This window comes from Coenobita brevimanus, chromosome 42 (genome assembly GCF_032717465.1).
Source record: "Coenobita brevimanus isolate Jiangsu-jjx chromosome 42, ASM3271746v2, whole genome shotgun sequence".
Classification (NCBI taxonomy): Eukaryota; Metazoa; Arthropoda; class Malacostraca; order Decapoda; family Coenobitidae; genus Coenobita; species Coenobita brevimanus.
In genome coordinates, this window is record NC_136995.1 from 9,327,738 (window position 1) to 9,352,584 (window position 24,847).

At 44.1% G+C, this 24,847-nt stretch overlaps 1 protein-coding gene across 1 annotated transcript in view; it reads right to left on the bottom strand.

The window, feature by feature from the left end:
• Nucleotides 1-24,847, bottom strand: part of LOC145397596 (putative glutamate receptor) — a 561,045-nt gene that overhangs the window by 287,988 nt on the left and 248,210 nt on the right. Inside the window, exon 8 of the mRNA XM_080270640.1 lies at nt 2,891-3,018. Within this exon, the coding sequence (XP_080126766.1) occupies nt 2,891-3,018 (128 nt within the window). The remainder of the gene's footprint in view (nt 1-2,890; nt 3,019-24,847) is intronic.

The window sequence follows — 24,847 nt, forward strand, 5'->3', positions numbered from 1 at the left end:
CACAGGCATCAATACTCGGTGCCTTTATATATATATATATATATATATATATATATATATATATATATATATATATATATATATATATATATATATACACGAGTATATCTATGTCTATCTATCTATCTATATACTAGTAATATGCGTGACGAGCGAGCGAGCGCCATGTTATCACAATTTCCACTTAATATAAATTATAGGCGAAACCTCCGATATTTAATTGCTAGAGTTCTTGCAAAACACACACACACACACACACACACACACACACACACACACACACACACACACACACACACACAGTGTGTTACGACAGAACATCTTTTTTAATTTGATTTTCGTAACTGAGGCGTTCATCGATTAAAGCGAACACTCCCTTGGAAAACTTGAGATTCCAAGGGTTTCTGCGCCTTTATGGGTGAGTAGTTGAAAACAAAATTTAATGAATGAATGTATCACATGCAGAAAGAATTTCAACACTACTTCACATAGGAGTAAAGTTAATAGATTCTGCTCAGCGTGACGGTCGGGTTGGACCGCGTCGGGCCGGACCGTTCATTTTCACTGAGAGTAAACATCGTTCGCCCGCTTGGCTCGCTCGCCCGTAATGACCGAGACTTCGGCATCTCTAGCAGTATTGCCGATGACAAAAACAGAACGTATTAACTCAACTAACAACTGTTAACCTTCAGAACGACCACAGTATCTTGCCCAAATGGTTAAAAGACTGACAAATGGGATTTAACGTGAAAAATGTAAAGTACTTAGCGTGGGAAAGACCATCGTAGATATTAGATACAGCTTAGATAATAAAGAGATTAATAAATCGGAATGCGAGAAAGATCTAGGAGTCATGGTTAATTAAGAACTTAAACGAAGGCAATAGTGCATAAATGTGAAAAATAGAGCTAATAAAGTCATAGGATATACTGTATATCGCATAGGCGAGCAATTGGATATCTAAAGTAATATTGTAACGTTATCTAGCATTAGTAAGGCCACATTTAGACTATATCGTGCAATTTTGGTGTCCATGCTTTAGAAGGGTTATAAATTCGTTAGAAAATGTACAGAGAAGAATGACATAATTGATACATGATGTTCGGAACCTTGCATATAAAGACGGACTGAAAAGATTGATCTGCAATCACTAGAAAGGTGCAAAGTATGGGTAGACTAAAGTGAGGTGTTTAAGTGAATGAAAGGAATAAACAAGGGAAATATGAGCAAGGTGCTTAAATCGAGCATTCACGATAGAACAAAACGTAATGGTTTCAAACTAGATAAGTTCTGTTTTAATAACGAGAGAGGCAGAAGCTGGTTTGGCAAGACAGTAGTGGACAAATGGAAGAAGCTACCTAGTGATGTAGTTGTTTCCCCCTCCACAATGAATTTCAAGCATACTGTAGGCTAGATAAACATATGACATGTAAGAGTTATATAAGAAAAAATCCTAAAAACTGGTAATAATTAATTAATCTTTCTTTTCAGGTTTTACTATGATAGTCTCCTTTCTCTTTTCTCACTTTTCTATATAATGTCCAAGCCAGTTTTACTATACTGTGTGGTGTTCCTGCTCACTTTTTCCTGCTGGTTTCGGGTGGAGGGTGGTGGTAGGGGGATAGCGGACTTCTTTAATACCCTTGTCAAATTTTAGTAGTTTAGTCTCTCTTGTAGGGGCTGCTTAGCGTGGACCAACTGGCATACCTCAGCAATCGTCTCTTCTTATACTCTTGTTTTCTTAAAACGCACAAAACCTTATTTATCTACAACGGGCATAGGTTTCTGTATTTGTAACAAAATCATGAGACGTTAGCAAAAGTAATAATATATTACTGTCGGACGAGGCATTCCCTTTTTACGAGTAAAGTCATTTGTAACAAGCCGAAGTAAACATTGTTGTCAACTCCGTCGAACAACGTATTATCTGGTAACGACCGAAGTCCTTTATCTGTAGCAAAGCTAAAATGATTTAATTTGTACTCTGTCGAACATGGTATTTTCTCATAACAAGCAAAGACATCTGTCGGTAGACGAAATAAAATTAATTTTAATTCGGTTGGGTAAGGTGTTCTCTTAGTTCTGAATAGTCATCTGTCAATAGGAAAATTAAAATTCATGTAAACAGTTGCATTATTTCAAATTGCACCAAAAAGATTGTGTTGCCAAGAAAGGTTTTGTCAAGAATATAAATATGAAGGCAACTTTGTGTATGTGTGTGTGTGTGTGTGTGTGTGTGTGTGTGTGCACTAGTATGTGTATCAAGAAGCACAGGGCTACTTACCCCCTACATCAGTACCTGCCTCGCCTTTATTTCTGAAATACACACTCACCTGGTAGCAAATGAATCATTCAATTCCACTCCCTCATAGCGTCTAGGAGTTCAGACATAGTGGAAATCGTTAAGAGGAACCAAATTTGGGCTCTTACGTCTCGATGTGTGATTATAACATAAACGAAACGAAAAAGTTATAGTATTTTAATTCAGATTTCAAATATTATTCATGATACCAAAGTAGAAACCCTCTACACTGATATTACTTTAGCTATGCTTGTCAATGCAAGTTTTAAATTGACAGTAGTGTATACCAGACAACTGTGGTGTCCACGAATGTGGCCCTGACACATTGACAGGTTGGTTGGAGACGAATGCGGCCCTGACACATTGACGGGTTGGCCGGAGAAAGGTAGATCACTACATCTGGCTGCGGTAGTTAATTTAGTGAGCCTACCATGCCAAATTTAGTCTACTTGAATGCACAGTGTACTGAACTTGACAACAAGAGGTAAAATCATGTGCAGAAATAACTGGTAAAGAAGTTTAGGTAGAGAGCCTTCATGCTAATGAAGCTATGGGGCTGTGGGAGGAAATGAAGTCAGGAAAACTAACCAGTGATTGATATATGGCCGGAGAGGACTTTTCTTTGGGAACACAAAGGCCATGCTGCAGTAATAGATGGGTTCCCGTGCGATGTAGTAGTGGCACTGCCCTGTGTTGCTGTAATCGTCACTCATAACCTGGTTATCACAAAGATAAAAGATTACATTAATTTTCCAATAAAATCATTACCATTTTCAGTCATCAACATTCTGCTTCCCACCAATGAAGAGGACACAAAGACAAGGACACACAAGAGAAAAGGAACTGTTAGCAAAGTGCTCAGTAATACGGGCAGCCCTCCATTCATTCACCATTCAAATATCCGAAATACTTAGCTTCATGTCATAGACCAAACGATTCATTTTATATGTCTGGACTTTTTAATCTGTCTGGTTTGGCAGGAGATGCGAATAAGTGAGGATACTATGAATCCAGTGAATGTAAGTGACAACTGGTCAACACTAATTTTATTGTCAATTATATCAGAGAGATTTTAGGGCAACTTTGGGGCACTGATTCCAAATATGGCATCGGTTTTGCCAGATTGGATATGATTTTTGGGATAATGGATGCCACCATATTTGAAATTCGGCCCGCTCAACTTCAGAGCCCTGTCATTTTCAGGTATTTGGGCATCTAACCGACTTCATATTCAATGCAGGAATCTATTTTACGTCCATTTTTATCATAACATTTCAGGACCTTATTGAAAAACATAAAAATGAAAAAAAATAATGGTCAGCTGTAGTCTATCCACAAATAACACGGAAACTATCTCAAATCATACAAAAGTAAACTCATGAAGTACCTAATGGCGTTGTATTTAGTACAGTAGTGTAAAAACCAAGTAAGCTGGTTTAGGTAATCACAATTAATGCACAGAAAAACGCTGTTTGTACGATTCTCTCTTGTATCGGTCATCAGGACAATAACAACAGTAGTCTGCCATCATGTGTCTGTCCCATCTGCCTTGATACCTTTCCCCCATCAAATTTATGTCCTGAAGGAACCTCTCCCCTTGTTCCTCACTAAAATCACCAAGATTCTGTGGAAATCTGTACAAATGGCTATGGAGAAAGTGTACCTTTATGCTCACATTAGTACCCAAATTTTTAAGTTATCGAGCATCGTTTGCACCAGTTCTTCATAACTGTCTGCTTTGTGGTCACCCGAGAAGTTCTTGATAACTGAGGCATAACTGTACCAGGCAGAGGCTTCAACATCATTCGTCAATTTTGTGAAATTCGAATCTTTGATGAGTGACTACCATCAAAGATTCTTGCTTTTACTTGTTCAATCCTCAGACAAGGAACGATTTACAAATGTATTTGACGCAATCGCCATCTTTGTCCAAGGCCGTTACAAATTGCTTCATCAGTCCAAACTTGATATGGTGATAGTGGGAGAATTATTTTCTCTCTGTCAGCCAATGGCTTGTTAATGATGTTCGCTGCAACTACAGTCATGTTTTTCCTTGAAGACCATGTCACTTTTTTCCAATGATCTTGCTTTTCTCTACTATCTCACAGACGGATGAAACAAGGGTGTTTCTTGTATCTACTTTGCTGCCTAAGCAAGAAGTGCACCATCTTTGGGTCAGCACAAATTGACCAGTGGTGTTCATGACAGCAGAGCTTCTCCAAGACCATTTTGATATTTCCATATTCTTATTTAAGTTTTGTTGAATGAGGAATTGGAAGAAATGCACAGCGGTTACCATTGTGCAATAAAACACATTTCAAGTTTCTAATTGAGCTGTCTATAAAAAGTGCCAATCTTCCTGTCGATAATCCGGTATTCCCATCTGGAGAAGAAGTCTAGGGATGTCATTGCAATATGCAAGTAGTAGTAGTAGTAGTAGTAGTAGTAGTTGTTCCCTAGGGAGTCTGACCGAACAGTCCCGAGTCCCTTAGGAAGGCCATGGCCAAGACCGGGCTTTCCCACAGAGCTCTCAAAGAGTGTATGTTGTGTTGTTGGCGTAGGTGATTGTGTGCAATGCAGTCTTCCATAATGTGCTTAATAGTATGGGATGCTGTGTTGCATCCTGGACAGGCATCAGCGACAGAGTCATCCAGCCTCTTCTGGTAGCTTAAGAGGGCTGGATGGTGCCCGCATCTCAGTCTGGTCAGGTGGACCCTGTCCTCACGAGGAAGATAGGATTCAGAAGGGTGGATGTCAGGAGGCCGCGCATGCAGCTGTGTGTTGTCTTTCAGTGACTGAATGGAGTGGCGAGTGATCTGAGTGTGGATACGCTTCTGGAAGCTGGTCTGAGGTGGGCGAGGGGGGAGAGATGACAGTATTTGTGTATGGTATCGTGTTCTGGGTGTTGTTTTGATGTTCCTTTGTGTGGGTGGATGTGCTGTCATGTACTGTAGTGGACGTTATGGGTTTGTGGAGGCTGCAGCAAGAAACTGGGTGCCTCTCATGTCTAGGTGATCCTTGACTTTGAGGACTTTGGTTTCTTGATGTAGGTGGTCTGTGGGTGTAGTAGCTGTGCAGCCTGTGATTATTTTTAGGGCCTTGTTCTGTATGGTCTGTAGAGTGTTGTAGTGTGTTTTGGTCAGGTTAGAAATCCAGGCAAGGCTTGCATAATTCATCACTGAACGTATGTATTGTTTGTATACTGTGGTGGTGGTTTCTTTGTTGTGTCCGAATGTTGTATGGGCAAGTGACCTCAAGGCATTGAGTCTTGATGTTATTATATTTTTAATGTTTGTGATGTGTTGTTTAAATGACATTCATGTATTGTATGTTACACCAAGGATTTTGTGTGTGTGTGTGTGTGTGTGTGTGTGTGTGTGTGTGTGTGTGTGTGGTAGGAGAGTGTTGTTTATGGTGAGGTGTGGGATGTGACTGTGTTCTGCTGTCCAGTTTGTGAGAAGAGTCACTGTAGATTTGGCTGGGGTTATTTTGAGCCTGTTTGTTGTGAACCATTCGTGTAGTGTGTTGAGGTAAGGTTGAATGATGTGTGCAGCTGTGTTTGCGTTTTGGTGCGTACATGTAAGTGTTATATCATCTGCATAGGAAGTTATGTGTATCTGTGGTGTGTGGGGTGTGGGTACGTCGTGCATGTATAGGTTAAAGAGTGTAGGGGACAAAACAGATCCTTGGGGGACGCCGTTTTTGAAGTTTCTGATGTTAGAAGATTGACCGGCAAATGTTACACGTGCACATCTGCCTGCTAAGTTGTTTGCCAGCCATCTTCTTGTGTTATTGTGCATATTTGTGTTGAGTATTTTGTTTGTGAGGTTGTGGCGGGGGATGGCATCAAAAGCTTTGCTAATGTCTATTGTGATTAGGATTGTTCTGTGTGGTGGCCTAGCTGAATTCATGCCATCGAAAACTTTCTGTGTAAGGTCTGTAAGAAGGGTGTTTGTGGATTGTAGTAACCTAAAACCATGTTGTGACTGGGCTAGGGGAATGTGAGGTGTGACTAGTTGTAGTATCAGTCGTTCAGTGACTTTAGAGGGGGTGCAGAGGAGTGTGATGGGGAGACGTGAGGAGGGTAACGTGGGGTCTTTGTTGGGTTTAGGGATAGTGATGATATTGCCGTGCTTCCAGATGTTGGGTATTATGTTGTGTGAGTAGCTGTAGTTTGATATGTTGGTGAGTGCTTGTATGCCTTGTGGTCCTAGGTGTTTAAGGTGAATGTTGCTTATGTTGTCTGGTCCACAGGCAGATGAGTGCTTGAGGTTGTTAATGATGTGATTCGTCTGGTTGTAAATGAAAGGTGCGTAGTCTGGGTCTGTGGGGAACTGTCTTACGTCGGATGAAACGTCGGTCTTCGGGATGGGGGTATAGATGGGTGACTTGTGAAAAGTGATTGATGAGAGTGTTTGCTTGTTGTTTGTTTGAATGGTGTCTGTTGTTGTGATGGCAGCGTGTGATTGTGTGGTGTTGCTGTTGGAAACTGTGATGCTGTTTAGTGTTTTGTAGAGTTTGCTGATGTTTGTTTTGTGGTCAAGTGTTTGGAGGTAATTTTTCCAGTTTAGTGGTTGCTGTTCTGATATTTTATTGTTTTTTTGAGTGTTGAGTTCTTGTATTTGTTGTACGGTGTCTTGTGTATGGGGTGTTGGGGAGTGTCACAGTGTGTCCCGTTGTCTGATGAGGCCTTGAATTTCTGGTGTGAAGTTGGGGTTGTGTCTCTTTCTGTTGCCTCTAGGGATGTGTCTTTTGTCCACGTTTTGTATAATTGTACTGAAAGTGTGCACAGCGGTGTTGATGTTTGTGATGGGTGTACTGTTTAGTGTTTCGAGATGTTGTTCTGTTTCAGTTACAAAGGCCTCCCAGTTGGCTCTCTTATAATTAGTGTATATGTGTTTGTGGCCAGCTGGGGTGATTCTGGTTTTGGTAGTGATGATGATTGGGAGGTGATCAGAACTTAGGATTTGACCACTCTCCATGATGTAGTGGGGGCGAGGTTTGGGGAGCAGAAGGTGATGTCTGGAGATGATGGGAGGAAGAGGGCTTGGTGTGGGATATGGGTATGTTGGTCTAGATTGTTCAGTATGAAAAGATGATCTGTCTGGGATTGTAGTACCAGCCCTCTGTCTTCATCTTGGCTGAAGTAAGGAAGAAGAGCCTCTTCTCTTGTCCGTTAAGCTGTTATCTTTACATCCGGCTGTAGACAAGGTCTTTTCTTTTAGTCTGGATGCTAAACGTTCAGATGCTTGCTTTGACAGACTGAGGTCTTATACCAGATCACTGAGCTCTTCTTAGGAGAACTGCTTTGGTGTTAAGAAGCTTCCTTCATATTCACTTCCATTGCTACCACCTGTGCTACAAAGTCCTGCATATCTTCAAAATCTGACAATGGAAGGTCAAGCAGTGACTTGAACGCTGGTATGGGAACGTCTTCTCTGTGTGGCACAGGTTGCCTTGCTGATTCAATATCAGGATACTCCCACTTACTGAGGTAAAATCATAATTTGAGGGGTATCCATTATCTCGAAAATTAGAGCAATTCAGCAAAATAACTGCCACTTTTGGTTTCAGCACCCCCCAAATACCCTAAATTCGTTCAAACATCATGGGCATCTATGTAAAAATTTGTTTTTGTTGGTCTGTTAGCTGAATAATTAACGAGAAGCGTTCCGCAGATGAAACGACACACACACACACACACACACACACACACACACACAAACACTATGGCGAGAGCGATAGCAGAGCTGTGGCGATGGGTTTTATGTCTCAAGGGAACACTGATTTACTACATGAGACCCCCCTGCGGAGGCGGATGCTTGCCTGTGGTTGATGGGACTGCACGGCCAGACAGATTGGAGTTATTCTAGAACAACAACTGAGTAATTAGTGCAGTGGTAAAAGGCTTGCTTTGACAGTACACAAGAAGTAATCGAATGCCTGAAAATGTGACAATGGGCAGTATATTTTGAACTGCTACGTGAATATTCATAGCACCTAATCCTTAGCGATTAAATTTGCATATTACTAGGCAACATTTTCTAGTTTGTTATTCATATGGGTTTAATATCGACATAATTTGCACCAATAACATGATAGAGGATTCTAAAGTGTATTTTTCAGAATGAATCGCTAAGCAGTGTTCTATAAAATCTCCATTGCCATTGCAATGAGACTCAGTGTCACAAATGCGGAGAGCTGTCAAAGGGGTGAAGAATAAAAAAAAAACAAAAAAAAACGTGTTACTGGGCTATATCAGTAATGATAAAATGTATCGGAAGGAATAAAATCAATCTTTTGCCGAAATAAGACCTATGCCAGAGAGCCTGACACAGTGGAGCTGTAGTAGGCGGAGTGTAAAAAGACTGTGACTTACCCTTGTATACAGAAATGACCTTAGTGGAAGCAAAGATTCTCACAGAAAAAGGAGCCGTGTCTTCGGTAACATAGGAGACATTGTAGTAACTCTTCCTTAGTGAAATATTTAACATATTACACCGACCATGTTTGCATTAACCCGCCCCGTCCCGACCACTTTTTGACCACTGGTACCCCCCAATCCCGACCATTTTTCGACCCTTTTTTTTTTTTTTTTGCTAAAACTTTCGCTTTTGGTGAGAAACATCGAAAATTCATAGAGAAATCACTCACCTGAGGTTTAAAATACTCATTACAGGTAGGAGAGCCTCCTTACCTTACTGGGTTTTCTATCAGGCTGGCACCAAAGAAAACGAGTTCTATGGGAGGATAACTATTTCACACCACTCATAAACGGTATTTATTTATTTACTGTTACGAATTTATATGTAGTACAAGAGTATATTGGTTTTCAAGCAGTAATATAGGCATTATAAGCATTGTTTCACTCACTAATACCTGACCTTTTTTTGCCACATTACCTGATCATCATTTCTAACTGTTTCTTCCTCTAATGCCATGTAAAGTTTGTCCTCCACATTGTCATTGATTGGGGAATCACTCTGGCCCTGAATTTCGTACCGTGGCATGACATGGCTATACTGGCCAGGTCACTGACAACAGGTGAATTGCTGAGAAAAGGGCATGCAGGGGGGGGAGGAGGTCATGCTGGGTAAGGCATTGTCTCTGCCTGGCATCTTGTTGAGGAAGGTGTCCCGTGTATACATACCAAAAATGACTCGCGAAAATTGAAAATTGTGGAAATTATGAACCTTGCAATTGCAGGACGTTGAAGTACGTCCTCGGGATTAGCTGTGACAAAACGTGAGGACGTGGAAGTACGTCCTCGGGACGGCGCGGGTTAACAACATCAATCTGTCTAACAATCTTTCTGTCTATTTATCTATCTATCTATCTAGCCTTACCGGCCACAGACGAATCACCTCCATGTCATTCTGGCCTCTCCCATCAGGCTTCCCTCTCTCCAACTCACATCCCTTTCACTCAAATACGAGTACCTTCACCCCATCCCTCCTTCTTATCCTCGGCATTCCCCTTCTCCTAACCCTCCACTTTTTTCACATACATTCTCCTGGACAATCTCTCATCCTCCACACAAGAGGATATTAAGGCGTTAATCTCAGCTAGTTTGCTACGAACTCTCCATATCCGCTTGAACTACGTCCCAGGGGGAAAAGAAGTGTGATCGTAATGATTGTGTGGGGCGAACGATGTTATGACCTAGTGGGTGAATATGTAGGAGGGGAGGGGGTGAGATGTGAAGGCTAGGGAAGCGAAGGAACTGACGAGGGATGTCAGGGGGAAATTAAGGTAAGATAATGATGATAATGACAGTATCTGGTCTGGTTTATCTCTGTTCATCTATTACAAAATGCTTAATCACCCAGTGTATATATATATATATATATATATATATATATATATATATATATATATATATATATATATATATATATACATATATAGAGATAGATATATAGATAGGTAGATATATATATATATATATATATATATATATATATATATATATATATATATATATATATATACCTATATATATCTATCTATCTATATATATATATATATATATATATATATATATATATATATATATGTATATATATATATATATATATATATATATATATATATATATATATATATATATATATACATATATATATATATATATATATATATATATATATATATATAGATAGATAGATAGATATATAGATAGGTAGATATATATAAATATTATTTATTTATATTATATATATATATATTTATATATATGTATATATATGTATTATTTGTTAAAGTGTGTAAGTGTTCACTTTATGAGTAATAAAATACAGGTTTTGTTAAGAGTAATGTGTTTGGTTGATTAAGTATTGAGATAATAATATAAAAAATATATAAAACAGTAAACTTCATTCTTAAAGTGCCAATTCTGTAATTTGGGATTTCGCCACCAGAGGACAGGACATAAACAAATCATTGCTGTGTGCGGCTCATATTCCTGGTTTTTCCGCTGGTCCTTGCCTTCCAACACCCCTCTGTCGTTACAGGGAGCAACATAAAGGTCTAATGCTTACTTCACCGGTGGTTGTGTTTTTCTGGTGTTTGGACTTAGTCTGTTGTGTGGGGGGAAAATTCAGTACGGCTGACTGGGCCCCCTTGGTTGGGTGTCCTCGTTTCTGCGCATGCGCAGTACGACCTGTGTGACTTCATGGACGCGTCACTCCACTTCCCCTGCTACCATTGGTCTGTTCTGTCGTGCTGGTTAAGCTGACTCGCTGCTCACCCTACTACCTGCCTAGGTGCGCAGCATGGAGTACTCGGGCCCTGCCACCCTCGAGGACCTTGAAGCTGACCTGGCACTGAGTGACGAGGATGAGATGACTCTGAGTGACTGGCCACGAAGTAGTAGCAATGTCTCGCTACCTGGGGAAGTATCTACGGAACAAGCACTATCTGTACCTGCTGCATCTCACCTCGTTGGCCAGGCATCTTCCTCTGCCAAGCACCCCGTACATAACACCTCGGACAGCAACAGTGAGCTTTCATCCCCTGCTGCCAAATCCTCCAAGCGGCAGGAGACTTCTGGTCCTCTGGAGAGGGCAACCACCCTTGGATCCAACACTCCTTTCCTCCCGCAGTTTGTTCAATCCCCCCAAGTTTCGCTGTTGCTTCCTGCCTCTACGCCTCCTGCATTCGCGCCCAGAGCTGACTACATCAAGCTTTTATTCAAAGACAACCTAACTGTGGACATTAAACTTCGATGGTTGTCTGAGGTCAACAGTGCTTTTCACCTTGACCGCACATAAGCGGAGGTCAAGATGTCTGCAATCACTTCCCGTATTGTCTACATCCCCACGTTGCAGGGACATTGTAGATAACGTAACTAAAGGAGAGTTCCTATCCCTTTTTTGGAAATTCAAGACTCAACTGAGAGGCCCCGCAAGTTTCCTACTTACCTCCTTACATTTTATCATGTCTGCACTGATCCCAACTTGGCCAAGAAGCTGCCAAGTATCTCCTCAGGCCAACGTTTCCACCAGAATGGCACTCCTATCAACTGGCTGGTAGTCACCTGGAGCTTTCCTCACCTGACACCACCAATTGTCACCTTCAACTTCCTTCCCTGCCTCCCATCTTGTGAGTTTTGCATGATGAAGGAAGAACAACCATGGTGCTTTCGATGCTATGGCATTGGTCACATCTCCCGGTATTGATCTGTGCCAGAACGATGTGCATGATGCTCGGGCCAACACGACTCTCAGACGTGTCCTCACCGACCCCCTCCATCTGCTTTTGATACAGCCTCGATGCAACCCAACCAGCCACCTCCAGATACCTTGCACTGGAAATGTCCCTGATGTCATCAAGAAGGGGTTAACGTTTGGAATGGCTGCACTAGATGCCAGGCTAACCCTGCCCCCGTTGCCAAGGGTGAGGCTCCACTAGTGTCACCATCACCACCACTCCGTGCTGCCACTCCCCATGCCTCCATTGTCAGTTTGGACTCAGCTGCAGTCACTGAACTTCATGATGTTGTTGCCACTCTCAGGACTCGGATTAGCTCACTTACGGCACATGTCGATGCAATAGAAGCCCACATTGATGGCGTGGTTAGCAGGCAAGCCACACATGAAACAACACTGGTTGAACCACAAGTCATCATTACGACTGTCACCACCCTTACGGAGAAGCTGGACTCCATTGTCACTTCCATTGGATGACTGAATACTCCCTCCAGGGAGTCTTCCCCTCGTGGCATGCTGCATAGCACCTCTCATGCCACCACCACTTCCTCATCTGGCCCCTGAAAATGCCGTGGCAAAGTTTGGTAACATGGCACAACTGCTTGTCATCACTTGGAACGCCTGTGGTGTTACTAACGGGTCTAAACTTACTACACTCAGAGTATATGTATAAAGTCACCACCCGGATATCATTTTCATTCAGGAATCCTTTGTTGGTCATGTGCTACTTGGGGTAGAGGCACCCACTCTCAGTGGTTATGTTTCTTACGTCCATCGAGTTAGGAATGGACTTGTCATGTATGTCCACTCCCTCATCCAGCACCGTTTCCTCCAAAGCTCTGTAGTCAACGAGACAACCTTCCAGCTTCTTCAGGTCACCATTGGAAGCAGCACAATGCGGTTGTGCAATGTGTACTCTGTGCCAGGTAAGGTTTAACCTGCGGCATCCCGTTGACGTTCTTCCACGTCCTCACGTTTTGTCACTACCAATCCCGTCGACGTACTTTAACGTCCTGCAATTGCAAGGTTCATAATTTCCACAATTTTCAAAATTTGCGCGAGATTTTCGATTCGCCCACCTACCCAAGCCTCCCCTACCTGCCACCAGGCGGGCAGAATCCCAGACCCCGCGTGACCCGCGCTCGCTCTTGTCTCGGTCACTCACCTGTTAGTAGTGACCCAGGTTAGACATGGTGTGTAAAGGTCTCTCAGACGACGAAATACAATCCACCCTGGATGCCTTCACTGGAGATAGTGATTCTCCACTTGATGATGATGTGGTGGATTGAGATTACGTGCAGCCTGAGGAGGAAATAACAAGCAGTGATGAGGAGGTCCCTTCGCCCCGGAAAAAGCGGTATGTCACGTATCGTAAGGCAAGGGAAGGCCAGCCTGCACCCAAGCCACCTGCACAGACCTCTCTCCATCCCCTAGAGAGAGATTCTGATGAGGACGAGGACGAGGATGAGAATGAGGACGACGGCTTAGGACGTGATGTTGCCTCGTGGTTGGGGAAGGAAAAAAGTCTCACCCCGAGGATCAGAAGGTGGGGCGAGAAGGCAAATAAGGTATGGTCCTAGTGTTTTGTCTGGGGAAGACGAAAGTGGTGTGATGGGAGTACGGGGTGAAAGGGAAAGTGGTGTGGCGGGAGCGCGGGGTGAAAGGGAAAGTGGTGTGGGGGGAGTGCGGGGTGAAAGGGAAAGTGGTGTGAGGGAGGCAGCATGAGCACGTGGTGCACGTAGGCCTAGGGGAGAGGAGGTGGAACCACTCCCCAGCACGTCTTTCGCCACACAATATTCCCAAACTTCCTCCCCACAGCCCCAGGATGTGGGGAAAGGAAGGAAAGGAAAGGGAAAGGGTAAAGGAAAAGGGAGAGGGAAGAGAAGTGTGAGTGATGAAAGGCACCGCTCTTCACCTCCCCAACCTCCCCCACCACCACCAATGTTGCGTTGTGCCTTCAGCCATGTTTCAGAAAGTACCATAACTTCCTACACTACTGAAACTGTGTGGGATGGCGATATGACGCTCAGTATAATGGTACGGCCAGTCAGTATTTTCTAAGTCTTATATAAAGTTGAAACGGGTGTAATGTTTGCAGGAAAGTAATGTATAAGTTGAGAAATAGTGTAAGTTGAAAGAAGTGATATCAAAACTACACCCACAGTGTCAATCTGCGAAAATATGACGCTCAGTATAACACTCTGGTCAGTAAATATGTGATAGCAAGAATATAAAGTGGAAACGGGTGTAATGTTAGCAGGAAAGTAACACATAAGTTGAAAAATAGTGTAAGTTGTAACAATTGATGTCACGAGTACACTCACTGTGTAAATCTGGGAAAATATTACGCTCAGTAGAACATTCTGGTCTGTAAGTATGTGATAGAAATTATATAAAGTGGAAAAGGGTGTAATGTTAGTAGGAAAGTAATTTATAAGTTGAATACTAGTGTAAGATGAAACAAATGATATCGCGATAACACTCATTGTGTAAATATGCGATAATATGACGCTCAGTAGAATAGTAAGGTCTCCAATTATGTGATAGCAATTATATCAAGTGGAAACATGTGTAATGTTAGTGGAGAAGTATTATATAAGTACAAAAATAGGTTGTAAGTTGAAATAATACTCATAGCGACTTCACCCTCTGTGTTATTATGCGCTATTATTACGCTAAATATTTACGTAAGGCCTGAAACTATCTCAAAACAGTTCTCTAAAGTGGAAAAGTGTATAATGTTATTAGGAAAGTATTATGTAAGTTGAAAAAACACAATACGAGTTGAAACAAGTCACAGCAAGTTCACTCACTACGTAAATAACAGTTAACATTACGCTAAATGTTATCGAAAGGCCTGTGAATATGTAAAAACAGTTCAATAAAATGTAAAATGGTATAATGTTATTGGAGATGTATTATGTAAGTAGAAAAAATGATATGTATCATGATACAGCAATGTTAGCGATTCATTGTGAACAGTTTGGCCGATTTCGCTCGGTTTGCCCGATGGTACAATGCTTATTTCACCTCTATTTTTGTATAAAATCCAATTTACTCTTGTATCACATGTTTTTATGTTTGTAATAAATACATATCTACTTACTTTCATTGGTTTCCCAAACTTATAATACCATAGAAAACGTGAGAGCCTCAGACCACCTACAGAGAACATGGTACCAGGTATGATGAAAGTATACCTGTTTAGGCCACTTATGGACCCTGGTGAACACTTTCTTGGTGATTGACCATTGTTTCTGACCAAAAGCGAAAGTTTTAGCAAAAAAAATTTGGGTCCAAAAATGGTCGGGATTGGGGAGTAGCCTACCAGTGGTGAAAAAGTGGTTGGGACGGGGCGGGATAAAACAGCTGCTCTCCCAGCTCCCACCATCCATGGCATGATATACATGGGAGATTACAATGCCCGACACTCTGCTTTGGGGAACCTTTCTGTCACCGTTAACCATAACGGGACTAAACTTCTTAAGTATATTCGTCATAATCAGCTGCTGGGATGCTAGTGGGGCCACACACTCTCGAGGAGGCACACTAAATCACGTCCTTACATCCAGCTTCGTAGCGTCCCAGGTCAGGTGTTCGTCTATCCCTGTGCTCTTCTCTGATCACATTGCTTTCAGCCTTCATTATTCCATTCCTGCTACACCTTCTCCTGTACACAGACTCACTCGCATTGCAATCCCACCCAAGTACTGCCGTACATACATCTCCTGTATGACCATCCTTCTTCCCACGTTCGACCTTCATTGTCTCGAAAAGTTGTATTCATCACTTGTCAGCTCCACGCATGACTTCTACACCCATTATGTCAGCAGGCCACACATTACATGCCATCATAATGCCCACACCTGGACACTGGATAATCGCATCGCTCAGGCAGAGAGGAAGGCGGTGGAAGACGGTTTTGCCTTTCAAAGATGACCTTCCCCCGAGAGTCTCCATCAGTATCGATTGTCGAGGGATGATCTAGTTGCTCTCCAGCACTGCGTTTATACCGATTCATGGCATAAACTTACCAATAGAATCAACCATCAAACAACTGTTGGTTTGATGTGCTGCCTTAGCAAGAAGGTTGTTGAGAAGAAGCCCCATAGTGTCCTCCACCACAGTCCAGCACAGTATCCACAGGATCTTGTTGATGCCTGGACTGCCTAGTCATGGGTTTGCGCCCTTCCCGCACACATACAGGACATACAGGACGTGCTCTCCACCCAGAAAAACTTTGTGCACTCCGTCTCACTGCCACTTTACTAGGGACTGATGATGAGGATGGTGTGGCTATAACTGATGATGAATTGCAATGGGCCCTCGCCAGGGTAGGGTAACGATTCCAGGTGATGATGGCATCACTTTTTCTGTCCTCTGTGTCCTCCTGAAAGTTCCTGGTAATCTCCTTCACCAGCTGTTCGATCTTTGCATCAGTCTGGGATACGTGTCACAAGCCTGGACCCGCAGTACAATCGTGCCTATTCCTAAACCTGACACTGATAAATTCCATCCTGTTTCCCTCACCTCCTGCTTCAGTAAAGTACTAGAAAGCATGCTCTTCACTAGACTCTTGTTTAGGCTTCAGGACAAGGTCTCGCCCAGACTGTACAGCTTTTTACCACAGCGAGGGACACATCACTGTCTCATGGAGCTATACACCCTCCTATCCCCCACCAGTGTCGTGGCCTTCATTGATTTAAAGAGTGCATTTGATGTCGCCAACAGAGACATCATCCTCGGCCAGCTGGTGATTTTGGAGTTAAGGGAAACTTGCTGCGATGGATACGTGGTTACCTGACTAATAGGTCCTCTCATGTTCTTTTTAAGGGTGCATACAGCATTGCTAAGGATTTTGAGCTTGGTACTCCAGAAGGTGGTGTCCTTAGTCATTTTTTGTTTATTATCCTCATACATTGTTTACACACCCTCCTTCCTGACATGCCTGGAACCATGATTACTTGCTCTGCTGATGACATCTGCATTCACTCAAATTCCTCAGGACATCTGCAACGTTTCCTTCACTTGTTTCATGAGTTGGCTTCCAAATGGGGACTCAATATCTCTCCGGAAAATAGTAGAATCTTCACTTCCTCTCCAGCAAAAACACTGCCTGTATTCTCCGTTCGGGTTTGTGTTAATCCTCTGTGCACGCAGTACCTTTATCTGGGGGCATCTGTAACGATTTCTCCCTCCATTCCTGCAAGACAACGCACGCATATGATTGTTCAGGATCTGCTGACCTGGCTACAGCAGCATCTAAAACCTCTCAAATGGCTCACTAATTATGCTGCCGGGGTGCCAATTCCTGTAGCACGAACCATATACATAGCCTTCATTTGATCAGTTGTTAATTATCTCTCCCCTGCTCTTTGTCAACTTTCCACAACAGCCTTATAACCTCTTGAGTAGTTCCAAAATGCAGTAATGAGACTCATCCTGGGCTGCCCTGGCTCAACCAGAATTGTCAACATGCAACTTGAACTCAACCTTCCACCACTTGTTGAGAGAATATACTCCTTGATTACATACTTCAGTGTTAAGTGCCTGCATTATTCTCACCATTCTCCCCACTACTCTCACATCATTTGGACTTCTCTTGATCCCAATGCACCAAGGCCTCTGTTTCGCAGTGGTGGCCTTACACTAGTTAATACTGTTTGTTCAAACGTCCGACGGCTAAAAATCAATGTACCGGTGCTTGCTGAGGAAGAGACTGTGGCATTCCACCTTGGCAGACCCTTGTGCCTCCTATCTCATACACTCCTGCCTCCAAGACAGACTTGCCTCAGCTTCAGAAACAACTAACTTTGGAGACCATCGCCAGGCTGTCATCTTCCCTCCCTTTGGCTCACGACATCTACACTGATGGCTCCCTGCAGAAGGATGGCAGTGCTGGCTGTGTTGTATTTTCCCCAAGTCTGGACCCACCTCAAGGGGACTGGTTGGGCCATCGACTGCCAACCCCATCGAGCTCTACGTATTGCGAACTACATGGATTCCTGGATGCAGTTACTTTATTACAGACGAACAACAGCGGGTTGATCATCTGTGACTCACAGCTGGCCATCCATGCCCTCTCCTCTCCCAGGCCTGCATATCAACACCTCGTTATGCAGATACTCCATCAATTGGCCACTGGCCATGATCGTTCGCTGGTGGTGCACTTTCTGTGGATTCCCTCTCCTATTGGTCTCACAGCCAACAACACCGCTGACCTCCTTACAAGGACTACCTGTGGACTGGATCTGCCCGCTGTGGATGCTACTGATACCTCCCCCATTTGCTACAAGCAGATAATGTGCATAGCAGCCCACTCCCCTAGTCTCCACCGTAAAAATGTTGAGAGAGCTCAATGTGTGTCTATGCAACATTATGACCACTTTCTCTCTTGTCCTCATAGATATCGTCGCAGTGGTCTTATGGTTCATTGACATAACTTGGTGTGTGCCTGCCTCATATTGGGCTACCGACGTGTGTGGCAGGTGGCTAGGGCGGGCAACGCACCTCATTTCTTCTTCTGTATGCTGTGTGATGCACCCAATGCCAACACCCTTGACCATTATTGCCTGCAATGTCCACTTATCTCTGATTTAATACCACATGGACTCATATTAATGGACACTTGTAAACATTTATTAGAAGATGATAACCTACATGTTATTCTCATGCGTCATCCACACTTTGGTGGGTGTTAATTTGTCACAGCTAGACAGCGTGTCCTGCATGACACTAGTTCCCCTGTATTCTCCTCACATATGGCCGCCTGGCACTGTAATAGTTTTGTTGCCTTCGGGCATAATAAATTAATCAAATGAAATAAATCCGCCGTAAGGGGAAGTGTTCAATATGACGGACGCCCCTGCTGACTGCCCCCCTTCAGTGGGGGGGGGGTCCTAACAAACGAATGTTGACCAGACTGACTGCCCTCAGACTGATCGATGCCTGACACGGTCCCCACTTGATGTACACCCACCCACCAATGTTTTTGTACCCTCCTCAGTGGAAGGAAGTGAAAGTCAGGGTTAGAGAGAGGGCAGGTGAACGGACAACCGTGAGTGGTAGTCTGGAACTGAGCCATGAGGCGAACAGTGAGAAACCTATTGACACTGGATTCGAAATATTTCCATGCTATTCACCTGCAGAACATTGTGCTAGTAACATACATAGCATATATACTAACATGGACTACTATGTTATCATGGCGTCCTGTAAAACTGACCCATCTGTTTCGGATCATCATCATACAAATAAAGCACCGAGCCAGTTGTATATCAGTTGCAACTGGTCATTATCACTGCAGTGATAATTTTTGTGAATGTTATTCCTGGATTTTATATAGCTATAGTAAAGAATGATTGTGAATTTAATGTTCATTCTCACAGTAGCCGTGCAGATTGATTTGATTTAATTAATTTATTATGCCCAAAGGTGGCAAACCTATTACAGTGCTACGCAGCCATATATAACTAGTGCCACGCAGGACACGCTGTCTAGCTATAACAAATTAACACCCACCAAAGTGTGGATGACGCATGAGAATAACATCTAGGTTATCATCTTCCAACAAATTTTACGTGTGTCCACTAACGTGAGTCCGTGTAGTATTAAATCAGAGACAAGTGGACATTGCAGGCAATAATGGTCAAGGGTGTTGGCACTAGGTGCATCACATAGCTTACAGGAGGAGAAATGAGGTGCATTGCCAGCCCCAGCCACCTGCCACACAGGTCGGTAGCCCAGTCTGGGGCGGGAATGTACCACGTTATGTCGACGAACCATAAGACCGCTGCAATGATATCTATGAGGACTAGAGAGAAAATGGTCATAATGTTGGATAAACACACTGTGAGCCCTCTCAGCATTTCTATGGTGGAGAATAGGGGAGCTGGCTGCTCTGTATATTATCTGCTTCTAGCAAATAGGGGAGGGATTAGTAGCATCCACAGTGGACAGATCCAGTCCATAGGCAGTCCATGCAAGGAGGTCAGTGGTGTTGTTGGCTGAGAGACCAAAATGAGAGGGAATCCACAGAAAGTGCACCACCAGTGAACGATCACGGCCAGTGGCCAATTGACGGAATATCTGCATGACGAGGTGTTGATATACAGGCCTGGGAGAGGAGAGGGCATGGAGGGCCGGCTGTGAGTCACAGATGATCAAGCCGCTGTTGTTCGTGCGTATGAATGTAGTAACTGCATCCAGGAGTCCGTGTAGTTCGCAATACGTAGAGCTCGACGAGGTTGGCAGTCGACGGCCCAACCAGTCCCCTTGAGGTGGGTTCAAACTTGGGGAAATTACAGCACAGCCAGCACTGCCATCCTCCTGCAGGGAGCCATAAGTGTAGATTTGGTGGGCCGAAGAGAAGGAAGATGACAGCCTGGCGATGGTCTCCAAAGCTAGCTATTTCTGAAGCTGAGGCATGTCAGTATGGGAGGCCAGAGTGTATGAGATAGCAGGCACAGGGGTCTGCCAAGGTGGAATGCCATAGTCCACCTCCTCACCAAGCACCGGTATGTTGATGTTTAGCCATCAGACGTTTGAACAAACAGTATTAACTAGTGTAAGGCCACCTCTGCAAAGCAGAGGCCTAGGTGCAGTGGGATCAAGGGAAGTCTGAATGATGTGAGAGTAGTGGGGAGAAAGGTGAGGATAATGCAGGCACTTAACACTGAAGTTTGTAACCACGGAGTATACTCTCTCAACAAGTGGTGGACGGTTGAGTTCAAGTTGCATGTTGATAATTCTGGTTGAGCCAGGGCAGCCCAAGATGAGTCTCATAACTGCGTTTTGGATCTTCTCAAGAGGTTATAAGGCTGTTCTGGAAAGTTGACAAAGAGCAGGGGGGAGGTAATCAACAAATGATTGCATGAACACTATGTATATGGTTCATGCAGGAATAGACACCCCGGCAGCATAATTAGTGAGCCACTTGAGAGGTTTTAGGCGCTGCTGTAGTTGGGTCAACAGATCCTGAACATTCAGATGTGCGCATTGTCTTGCAGGAATGGAGGGAGAAATCCGTACAGGCGCCCCCAGATAAAGGTACTGCATGCACAGAGGAATAACATAATCCTTGACAGAGAATACAGGCAGTGTTTTTGCTGGAGGGGAAGTGAAGATTCTACTCTTTTTTGGAGAGATAGTGAGTCCGTATTTGGAAGCCAACTCGTGAAACAAGTGAAGGAAACGTTGCAGATGTGCTGGGGAATTTGAATGAATGCAGATGTCATCAGCATTGCAAGTAATCGTGGTTCCAGGGATGTCAGGAAGGAGGGTGAGTAGATGATGTATGAGGATATTAAACAAAAAAGGACTACAGACACCACCTTGTGGAGTACCAAGCTCGAAAAAATTAGCAGTGTTGTGTATGCCCTTAAAATGAACATGAGAGGATATATTAGTCAGGTAATCATGTATCCATTGCAGCAGGTTTTCCTTAACTCCAAAGTCCACCAGCTGGTTGAGGATGATATCTCTGTTGGCGACATCAAATGCACTCTTTAACTCAATGAAGGCCACTGCACTGGTGGAGGATAGGAGGGTGTATAGCTCCATGAGGCAGTGATGTGTCCCTCGCTGTGGTAAAAAGCCGTACAGTTGGGCGAGAGCTTGTCCTGCAGCCTAAACAAGAGTCTGGTGAGGAGGATGCGTTCTAGTACTTTACTGAAGCAGGAGGTGAGGGAAACAGGACGGAATTTATCAGTGCCAGGTTTAGGAATAGGCTTGATCGTACTGCGGGTCCAGGCTTGTGGCATGTATCCCAGACGGATGCAAAGGTCGAACAGCTTGAGAAGGGGATTACCAGGAACTTTCAGGAGGACACAGAGGACAGAAAAAGTGATGCCATCATCACCTGGAGTCATTACCCTACCCCCAGCGAGGGCGTCGCAATTCATCATCAGTTATAGCTACACCATCCTCATTGTCTGTCCTCAGTATAACGGCGGTGAGACGGAGTGCACGAAAGTTTTTCTGGGTGGAGAGCATGTCCTGTATGTGTATGGGAAGGGCACAGGCCCATGACTGTGCAGGCCAGGCATCTACAAGATCCTGTGTTACTGTGCTAGACTGGTGAAGGACACTATGGGGCTTCTTCTTAACAACCTTGTCGATAAGACGCCACATTGAACCAACAGTTGTTTGATAGTTGATGCTATTGATAGGTTTATGCCACGAATGAGTATAAATGCAGCGCAGGATAGCAACCAGATCATCCCTTGACAATCAATACTGATGGAGACTCTCAGGGGAAGGTCATCTTTGAAAGGCAAAACCGTCTACCACCGCCTTACTCTCTGCCTGAGCCATGCGATCATCCAGTGTCCAGGTATGGGCATCATGATGGCGTGTAATGTGTGGCCCACTGTCATAATGGGTGTAGACGTCATGGCTGTAGCTGACAAGTGATGAATACAACTTTTCAGGACAATGAAGTTCAAACATGGGAAGAAGGCTGGCCATATAGGAAATGTATGTAGGGCAGTACTTGGGTGGGACTGCAATGTGAGTGTCTGTCAGGGAGGGAATAATGAAGGCAGAGAACAATGTGATCAGAGCTGAGCGCAGTGATAGATGAACAACTGACTCAGGACATCACGAGGCCAGATGTAAGGATGTGATCTAGTGTGCCTCCTCGAGAGTGTGTGGCCTCACCTGTGTCCCAGCGGGTGATCTGATTAAGATGAATATACTCAAGAAGTTTCGTCCCGTAACGGTTAACACCCCCAAAGCAGGGTGTCGGGCATTATAATCCCCCATGTATATCTTGCCATGGATGGTTGGAGCTGGGAAAGCAGCCGTATTCAACTTACCTTTAGCTGAGTACACGTTGCACAACCTAATTGTGCCACTTCTAATGGTGACCTAAGGAAGCTGGAAGTTGTCACGTCGTCTACAGAGCTTTGGAGGAAACGGTGCTGGATGGAGGAGTAGACATACGTGACTAGTCCATTCCTAACTTGATGGACGTAAAAAACATAACCACTGAGAGTGAGTGCTTCTACCCTGAGTAGCGCACAACCAACAAAGGATTCCTGAATGAAAAAGATATCCGGGTGGCGACTTTATACATATCCTTTGAGTGCAGTAAGTTTAGACCGGTTAGTAACACCACAGGCATTCCAAGAGATGACATGCAGTTGTGCCATGTTAAAAAAATTTGCCATGACGTTTGCGGGGGCCAAATGAGGAAGTGGTGGTTGCATGAAAAGTCCTACACAGCTTGCCACAAGGGGAAGATTCCCTGGAGGGAGTATTCAGTCGTCCAATGGGAATGACAATGGAGTCCAGCTTCTCCATAATGGTGGTGACAGTCGTAAGGATGATTTGTTGTGAGTCAACCAGTGAATTTAATGTTGTCTCAAGTGTGGCTTGCTTGCTAACCAAGCCATTAATGCGGGGTTCTATTGCATCGAAACGTGCCGTAAGTGAGCAAATCTGAGTCCTGAGAGTGGCAACAGGATCGCGAAGTTCAGTGACTGCAGCTGAGTCCAAACCGACAGTGGAGGCCTGGGGAGCAGCAACATGGAACTGTGGTAGTGGTAACGCTAGTGGAGCCTCACCCTTGGCAATGGGGGCAGAGTTAGCCTGGCTTCTAGTGCAGCCATGCCAAACATTAACCCTTTCTTGATGACATCGGGGACATTTCCAGTGCAATGTATCTGGAGGTGGCTGGTTGGGTTGCATCGAGGCTGTATCAGAAGCAGATGGAGGGGGTCGGTGTGGACACGTCCGAGAGTCGTGTTGGCCAGAGAACCATGCACACCGTTCTGGCGCAGAGCAATACCGGGAGATGTGACCAATGCCTCATCATCGAAAGCACCATGGTTGTTCGTCCTTCACCTTCCGAAACTCGCAAGATGGGAGGCAGAGAAGGAAGTTGAAGGTGACTATTGGTGGTGACATGTGAGGAAGGCTCCAGGTGACTACCAGCCGGTTGATAGGAGTGCCATTCTGGTGAAAATGTCGGGATGAGGAGATACCTGGCAGCTCTTTGGCCTGGTTGGGATCAGTGCAGACAGGATAACGTGTTAGGAGGTAAGTAGGAAACTTGTGGGGCCTCTCAGGTGAGTCTTGAATTTCCCAAAGAAAGAGATAGGAACACTCCTTTAGTTACGCTATCTACGATGTCTGTGAGACGTCTGGAGATGTAGATAAAACGGGAAGTGATTGCAGACATCTTGACCTCCACTTGGGTGTGGTCAAGGTGAAAAGCATGGTTGACCTCAGACAATTATCGAAGTTTGATGTATACAGTTGGGTTGTCTTTGACTAAAAGCTTGATGTAGTCAGCTCTGTGCACAAACACCGGAGGCGTAGAGGCAGGAAGCAACGGCGAAACTTGGGGGGATTGAATAAGCTGCAGGAGGCGAGGAGTGTTGGACCCAAGGGCGGTTGCCAGTTGCAGAGGACCAGAAGTCTTCTGCCGCTTGGAGGATTTGGCAGCAGGGGATGAAGGCTCACTGTTGCTGTCCGAGGTGTTATGCACGGGGCACTTGGCAGAGGAAGATGCCTGGCAGACGAGGTGCGATGTGGCAGGTACAGATAGTGCTGGTTCTGTAGCTACTTCCCCAGGTAGCAAGGCATTGCTACTACTTTGTGGTAGCCATGGCCAGTCACTCTAAGTCATCTCATCCTCGTCACTCAGTGCCAGGTCAGCTTCATGGTCCTTGAGGGTGACACAGACATCCATCAAATAGCCTATAGTGGACAAACAAGCATACGAATGGACATAGACAGAAAGAAGCAGAATGTCTCGCATCGGTACGTAACGACCTGACAAAACTCTTGTCATCCTACTTTGCAGATGTAATAATAATAATAATAATAT